At 41.5% G+C, this 8356-nt stretch overlaps 1 protein-coding gene across 1 annotated transcript; it reads right to left on the bottom strand.

Moving 5' to 3' along the window:
- Positions 1 to 1643: 1643 nt before the first annotated feature.
- On the bottom strand, positions 1644 to 8323 carry nr2c1 (nuclear receptor subfamily 2, group C, member 1). The gene is made up of 14 exons (XM_083894113.1): positions 8085 to 8323; positions 6783 to 6917; positions 6070 to 6303; positions 5835 to 5913; positions 5559 to 5738; positions 5154 to 5304; positions 4262 to 4358; positions 3848 to 4032; positions 3129 to 3282; positions 2871 to 2992; positions 2634 to 2776; positions 2261 to 2398; positions 2019 to 2124; positions 1644 to 1874 (listed from the first exon to the last, which is right to left on the bottom strand). Exons 2-14 carry the CDS (start codon positions 6852 to 6854, stop codon positions 1700 to 1702), a joined length of 1836 nt encoding a protein of 611 aa, XP_083750239.1. The 5' UTR covers positions 6855 to 6917; positions 8085 to 8323; the 3' UTR covers positions 1644 to 1699.
- Positions 8324 to 8356: the final 33 nt, after the last annotated feature.

Below are 8356 nucleotides of genomic sequence, written 5' to 3'. Positions count from 1 at the left end.
TCCTTGTTTAAGATCCAGTGTGTAAGAATGAGTGGTGTCTAATGGTACGACTGTAAAATAAAGCAAACGGAGGATTCGTAAACTCACCCCTTCCTTCCGTTCCCAAGAGCACCAGGGAACTACAGTGGCCTTCATGATGCAGAACGGATGTCGTTCTTCATTTGCCGAGTAAGCATTTCCTTCAAAATAAGACAAGGCCGAAGAGAAAACTTACAAAACAAAACTTAAACATGCACTCAAGTTCAGCCAATGCACCCCTCTACATGTTGAACTGTGTATATGAACTGGTTCTTTTGAGCAGCTGTGACTCTGCGGTAGAGCGAGTCCTTCAACCAGGGGGTTGTGGTTTGGTCATCAATCCACTCTACATGCCAGTGTGTCCACAGGCAAGATGGCTCACAAATGGTTATGCTCTATGAGCGATAGATGAAAAAGAGCTGCTGTGCTGTGGTGTAAAACATTTACCATTTATGTACAAAAAAGCTGCTTCACAAACCACTACACAGCCAAAATGTGGATGAACCCATTTGTCCGGGTAGACTTGTCCTGTTTGCCAGACTTCAGTGAGCGTTATCATGTGACCTAACTCAACACACAATCACGACAAGATCCCTTATCTCTTGAAAGAAGACTTTGCATGACTTAAGGTCAACGTTGACTATTTGTTAAGTACAGAATGCTTATCACAGATTACTCAGCTCCAGGTTTGTGTAGAGTGTTCTGTAATTTCTCGTTGCTACTGTAAAGGGATTTTTTTTTACTGACACATGGAAACTGCAATACTTCAGACAGAGAGTATCACCAAAACACAATAAAACCATACAGTGCTACAGATAAGACTCTGTAGACTATCGACACAGTCTGCTATCATGCAGCTGAATGCAGGACATGGTGTATAAAATGTTGTTCAAATAACAGGTAATCATGACTGAAAGATGTTTTTATTGTCAAATGACTTGACTGTTTAACGTTCACATTCATTATTTGATTTGTCCAAAAAGATTGAAGTTATTACCAAGTGCTGCCCATTTAAGCCTTCTTGGTGCAGTCTATATACAAATCTATATACACATTTCAGTTCCACATAAATCGACATCCATGTCAAACAATTGGAGAGTGATGCTTCCCTATCCTTTGGATTGGCAAACAAATACAAAATAAAGGTTATAACCTTCAGCAATAGTAACATCTCACAATGAATTTCACATTGTAACAAGTATTCTTTCCTCATAATTACTGGAAAAAAAAATAAAAAGCATGGTCATGTATGAAAGCAGTGAAAAACAATGCATCCAGATTCCTTCGAAGTACAAATATGATCTGCGGAAAAGGAAAAGCTTGGAGACCACGAAGCATAAAATACTATGTACAATAAAAAGCACAATCTATGGTGCTGTGCAGTTTTCAAAAGTTCATTCCTGAAAGGGCAGATGTTGGCGGGCTCACTTTCTGTTGGTTACAATTTGTCCTCTTTGTGAGCCGAGTTCTACCGACTGCTTACTTACTGAGGAGCCAGAGGTTGGAGCAAGGTAAAAATGAAGGGCGGGGGGGGGGGGGGGGGGGACAAAACAAAACACAGGATATTGTGTCATAAATACAGTTTGTTATGACTGCTCAATGACCAGTCTGCAAAGCGCTCTGATTGGTTGGCTGTTGAGTTTTCACAGTCCAATGTTGATATTGCAAACAGCACCGAGTGTCAGACACCACCAGAGACTGCCTGGCTATTATAATCAGTGGACTCCATTTTGAGGATATAAGGGATAATGCTGTCAATCTGCACGTTGCCAATGAGCCCGGCAAAAAACAGCTCCTCTGTGACAGCTGCACTTATCAGCCTGAGGGCAGGAAGACGCAGCAACAGCTTGGATAACCTAGAGAGTAATGGGGCAGAAAGGAGACATGTACTTTAAACATACAGTATGCAACAGGTACTTCATTCCATATCTCATCTCTTAAATATAGAGTAATTCTGTCTTGCATAATCGCCTTGTGTAGTACAGAGGTGAACAACTCACCGATAGGAGTCTTCTGGGTAGGTTCTGGTTACATAATCCTGCAGCTCCATGTAAGCCTTCTCCTGAAATCTCTCAATCTGCGGGGTGTTATTTATGCCTGGGTGATCTAGTAATAAAATACACAGCCAGACAGAAACCTTTGAACATTTGATCATCTCACTTCTCACAGGTGGAGGAATCTGTCTTAATCCAAAACAGAAGACACAATTTTCATTATACACAATGGCCAGTTATCTACAAACCTGGACTGAAGAGAACAATGGCTTTGAGGTAGGCATATTCATAAGAATCTGGGGAGAGCATGGACATGCTGTTACAGAACTCCTGCATCCTCCAAATGTGCTCCATGACGAGTTTCACTCGATCTGGGGACAGCTTGTCTGGAAAGAAAAAAAGAAAAAAGACAAGAATGTAAGAGGCCAAGCGTCAGAACAGCGTGTGCTAAACTGAAGACAAACTGTGCAACATAAAATTGATGTGGCATTCAAAATATCAGTTGATTAAAATATGCTTCATATTTGCAAGAAATCATTGCTTCCTCCTCGGCATCATAGAGCTTTTGAAAATGAATACACGGATAAATCTTGCAGGGAGAAAACAGCAGAACCCTCGTACCTTCCTGTAAGCTGGTCTGCAGATGGCTGACAATGGCAGCTAAGATGGTACCAACATTCATAATGTTGGAACACTGAGCCAGACCAAGGGCAAAAAGCTCGTTCCAGCAGGCCTTCATTAAATTGATGTCGTTGTCCTCTCCTCTGCAGAATAAAACAAGATTAATCTGTAATTTCATATTGATTTGACAATTAATTTTACTCAATGTGTTTATGAGACAGAGGAAAAAAAACTTACCCAAGGGTTTGAAAGGCTGGTATGGAGCGTGCCCAATGCATAGAGAGGAAGAGTAAGCGTGAAGCTGACTCGCAGATGTAGTTAACGTTGAGGTACTCTGGCACAGGCAAAGGCATGATGAGCTGTACGAACAAATCGCAGAGCAGAGGAAGAAGACATGAGACATTTGAGCCGACAATCTCGCTCGGTAAAAATCTGAATTTTTCTGTCTCAGCTGGATTTCTCCCTGGGGGTGAATGTCAGTCGCTCTGCTTTTACCTTGAAAGGGATATGGCTGTCAGAGAGCAGAGGGCCCTCCAGCTCCACCACAGGACCTGACTGGTCTCCTGACATCAGCTGCATTGTGGCCTCCAGGGTGTCTGCTGCTGATCCATCCCCAGGGTGCAGCACTTTAGCCAGGGTGTCAAAAGCTCTGACACACAAAATGTGAAAAGAAAAAGGAAAAATCACAAAAAATATCCTCACCTTGATTTATGATTTATACATTGAACAGAAAATACGGGTGCCAACTCAAAGCATGACACAGGGGACACAACAATAGTCCAATGCTGCCCTTGTGTACTCGTATTTGTGTTCGTAAAACTACTGCACTCGATACCACTTTACGTACAGTATCTTTAAATGAGCTGAGCAGGTGTGCAGTCATTAAAACTGAATAATTTTGGTTTGTGGACAAAACAAGACATTCAAGAACAGCGTCATTTCCCGGTTTGACAAACAAAATAATCGACAGATTAACCGATTATGAAAAGAATTGTGAGTTGCAGCTCTATTATTAAGTAGTCAGTACTCAGTATTTAAGTAATCAAACTTGTATTCACTCAGAAAACAATCAAGTCTCTAAAAGTGCCCCAAACTGTCCCAGGGTTTATTTCCAGTGTTTCACTAGAGTAGCTCTCCACTCAAGTTATATATACTCGTTTACAACCCACTGGTCCATTTCAATGTCTCTTGATTCATTATAACATCTTCCTCACCGGGTGATTTCACTAGCAGTTTGCTCGTCTCCTTGGAGGTCTGTCATCGAGCTGTCGCCATTGCTAAGTGTTTCATCTCCCATCAGATCATTTCCGCCATCACTTGCCTCCCTGACCTTGTTGAGGTGGGCGAGGGAAGTCACTACGTTTGCCAGCGTACCAAGGTCACCGTGACATGGGTCGTCCTGCTCAGGAGAGCAATGGCATTAATTACGATGCTTAAAATACAATTGCCTGACTTCAGGTAATCACAATCACAGTGCTCAACACATTGCTGTTTCCACAAACTCACACATGCATAATAACTGCACAGGCAACTGTTGTTTTGTTCAGTCATCAATTAAAACTCAATACTTACTATGCTGTGCCAATTTAAGGATAAAATAATGTGAGCATTGAATGCATCGGTCTTACATTTTCAGGGGACGTTGGGATCAAGATGGTGTTTTCCATCTTGGAGAAGGGTTGTTGGATGTTAAGCAACATGCTAGACTCCAGCAAACTTGTAGACCTGCAGTTCAAGAGTTGCCATTACAAAATGCGTTATAATTATGACTGGATATGTTCTTAAGCTAACAATAATAAAACATGACAGTGTCACAGAGGTGCTGATTCAGCTCTACTGCCATTAAGGCCATAGTTGGAACTGACATGATTCAAAATGATGCTGCTAAATATAAGAGACTCTTTTCAAACGGTCTTTCCGCCATCATGTGAAACGGGAAAGAAACAAGTGTAAAGATGATGCAGCTCAATACATTATGGTTTAATTATATCTTTAAAACTAGCCTTATTATTATGTTGCATAAGACTGTGCAAGTGTATACAACAATCTGGTGAAATTGGCATTTAAATTTGTTCAGTGGTTGGCAAAGTTGGTATAAGATGAAAAAAAAAATGAAGGGCCATTTTTTTTAGATATTGGAAAAAAAATAGAGGCTATTTTCAGGGAAGGCAGTTGGTTAAATTTAAGCTAGAGGAAAAATGCCTTGACAGTTAATGCAAATTTAGCTTTCAATATTGTAGAGTATGGTCTAGTACTGTACATCACTACCTGAAAAAAGAAAAACTACTGGTTGGCCCTGACCTTAAAATAATGACCAAAGGCATTATACAAAAATAACTAGATGGTGGCGTGACATAAGAAACACAGTCCCTGAAACTTCATGAAGCTGCTCTGAGGTAATTTCATCAAATATGTGGGACCTTCTATTTTTTGATTGAAGAACACAAGGTAAAAATCTTTAGACTACACTGAGACTGTAGTGCATCACACCATGTTAATTTACGGAACAACGTAAAGTACCTGGCAGTTTCTTTGTCGGTTACGAAAGTGGGTGTGGCCGCCAGTGGGCTACACAGGTTCTTCCGGATGTAGATCTTCTCAGTGGAAGCAGCACAGTTGACAGATTTCTCTCTGGTGGCCACCTCCATTGGCTTCCTCTCGCACTGCACAGCTAAATCAAAAAACGAAAAAGACATCAAAGATATTATGATCTATGGAAGTTTATATATATATGTATATTTATTTTTTTAAACATATTCACAGGAGGGCAGATGATGAAAAGGGAATGAGACTTAGAAGCAGAGAGGATGAGAAGGGACAGAAAAAAAAATTCCTGTGGAGGGCAGCGTTGCACCTCAGGTGTCTAGCCGGTCAGAAATTATTAAAAGAAAAATAAGTACTGTATTAAACATTAGAGTCTCTCACAATCTTGTTTCATGCCCAGAGCCATGCAGCGCTGAAGTCGACAGTACTGGCACCGATTTCGGTGAAGCTTGTTGATGGCACATTCTCCGGATCCCCTGCACGTATACACTAGGTTTTTCCTAATGCTGCGCTTGAAGAAGCCCTTACACCCCTCACAGCTGACTGCACCATAATGACGCCCTGAAAGAGAAAAGAGCAAACAGGGTCACATTGGAAATTACTGCATCATATATCACTGAAAAATTGTAGCAATAAAGCAAAAAAGCAAACTCCTACCTGAGGCCTTATCTCCACAGACAACGCAGTACTCCACAACTGGCTTCACCATCGACTGGTCTGAGCCCTCAGTCACAAACTGATAAACAACCAGAGACAATGAAATAATTTAATACAGCAAACATAGGATTAAGCTTAGACTGACTAAACAGGATTATTCTCCGGTCATGTGGCCTTTCAGTAACCTCTTTATTGAAACTAACTGGAGGAAGTCACAAACATCCTCTGGCAGTACCTGAATCTGCTGCCCAGCCAGTTCAGGAGAGGCAAACAGCAGCTGGTTGACCCCAGAGCCATCTGGGGCAGCTAGGATGACCTTGTTGGGTGAGCCCTCCTGCTTGGTCACAATCACCTTCCCACCAGAAGAATACTCAGCATTTGCAAGAATAAACTGCTGCTTTCCAGGGGAAGATGGCTCAAGTGCTGTGACGATCTGGATCTTCTGGCCAGTCTGCTGATCTGTTACAATCTGTTTCAATATAAATAAATTAAGTTAAACATCAAAATATGAGGGAGTGCTGACAGCAAATGCAAAAACTGTGGGTAGAGTTATTTTCCCCCTTGTATTGTCTTGGGAAGGATGAGCATGAAGGCAGCTGGTCCAATAATAATAATAATAATAATAATAATAATAATAATCTCTCAATAATCAATCCCAGGTTGGGATAAATCAACAAAATACTTCTTCTGCCTCCATCTGTTCAACCTGAGCTGTCCCTTGAATCTATCCAGTTAAATTAGCTTAGAGTAAGGGAGAGTCTGTACTCTCACTTGTCCCTAAAAAAAGAGACTGCTGCATGGATTTATGGTGAAAAAATGCTTTCATGCTAGCCCCCTAACCAAATTTCAAAAAACCTTAAATCAGACTACGTAAGAATAAAGCAGGGAAAACTCCAGCAAACCACGCCCTTGCAGCAAATTATCATTATTATGATGGTGGTGCATCACCTGTATTCTATGTCCTAAGGCCATGTTGTTGTCTGCTGACACCAGGTGAATCCTTTGAGTCTGTCCATCCATTCTGATGTTTCACACACCTTCTCACGCTGCTCTTCACATCAGTGCCCCATGAGGCTCACACACCTATGGAGAGAGAGAGCGAGAGAGAGAGAGAGAAAGTCATATGTTGACTTTCTTATCATGGCAAAATTCAAGCTTCATCTCATCTTCTGTCCTTGCAGTGCTGCAAATTGTATGTTCAAGCAAACATCCTTGCACACGGGTGTAATACATGTGCTGATACCATGAAGACATTTCTGTTTGAAGCATTATATCAATGTACATCATATAGATGTGGACAGATTATAAGAAATCTATTTTACAGAGTACGAGATGTGTATAATGATAATCTGTGAATTACTTCTGAGGCTTTGATGCTGCCAGTGAACTGTAGTGCCGCGTTATTGTGCGCGCGATAATGCTCCTCGTTACTGGAACACGGAATCACGTGTTTTCAGTTATATTTCGATTTTCATGCAACTGTAAACGTGATCATTTTATTACTGTGCAAAATCAGACTCGGCACACTTTCGTACTTGGCATCGCATATAGAGGAAAACGGCATATGTGGCTACTTTTCTGAGAACAATAGTAATAAATTAACAGATAAACCCAACATACTGTATTCATAACATTGCGTGACACGTTAGTTTGTGGCCTGTGCTAACCGAGCTAACCGGTGCTAGCTCGAAACTGCACTTGTGGTGATTTAAAACATATTAAAATTACTGAAAGGTGACTTCGGGGTAGCGGTAAAGCCGCAGCAGTGACAGAAACGAGCTCCTGTCAGTCCGCTATTTAAAATCGATACGGAAGGTAAAGGTATTTCTTTTCCTGTGGGTGAAAGGTCAACATTGAAGGGTTAAACAATGCTAGGATTCGGGCCCGTGGTGTCGAGTGGTAGCGTCCACGGAGGGGCTTTCACAACAAAGATGACATTGCATGCAATCTTATACCGTTATCTCTCATTTTATTGTCGCTGTAAAGCTACATCGTTTATGTTTCGACACTGCAACGCGCAGATGTCGCGCCTTCGCCGATGTGATTGTTTAAGTTTGTGAAATCTGGTTAGCAACGTTAGCATAGCAGCTAGTATCGGGTAGCACTGACATTATTAGCTGACGCGGCTAAGCTTATTAGCTACCTAGCATGCGTCCTAATACCACTCTATACGACACAGAACAGCCGATACGATCGCTAAATGTGCAGTGAAGACAGCGAAGCTGCGTTAAAATTGTATCACATACTTACCGAATTTAATGCCTGTACCGAACGACAATGCTACCAAGCTAAGTTAGCCCTTGCTAGCTGGTAGCTAATGGCAGCTTCCTTGTTGCAGACCCACTGAACACTCCCTCCCTTCTTATGCTATCAGCCACTCGTGTCTCCTTCACGAACCCCTCATGCCTCTACGAGAATACATATGTCTTACCCTTTGAGGAACTTATACTGGATAATGTATTGCTTTCAATAAATTAATATTTTATCTGTTTGCTGATGTTAGTGGGAGGGTCAGAGTTCGT

This window comes from Microchirus variegatus (genome assembly GCF_963457635.1).
Source record: "Microchirus variegatus genome assembly, chromosome: 8".
NCBI classification, from domain to species: domain Eukaryota; kingdom Metazoa; phylum Chordata; class Actinopteri; order Pleuronectiformes; family Soleidae; genus Microchirus; species Microchirus variegatus.
This window is presented reverse-complemented; position numbering and strand designations above follow the sequence as displayed.

Bases quoted from the DNA above. Each gene is read 5' to 3' on its own strand.
- nr2c1 (XM_083894113.1), bottom strand. From the start codon at position 6,854: ATGGATGGACAGACTCAAAGGATTCACCTGGTGTCAGCAGACAACAAC. The intron at 4,033-4,261 runs GTAAGACCGATG...TCTCCTGAGCAG, and splicing joins TCCCAACGTCCCCTGAAAAT to GACGACCCATGTCACGGTGA. The intron at 3,283-3,847 runs GTGAGGAAGATG...TTTGTGTGTCAG, and splicing joins ACTGCTAGTGAAATCACCCG to AGCTTTTGACACCCTGGCTA.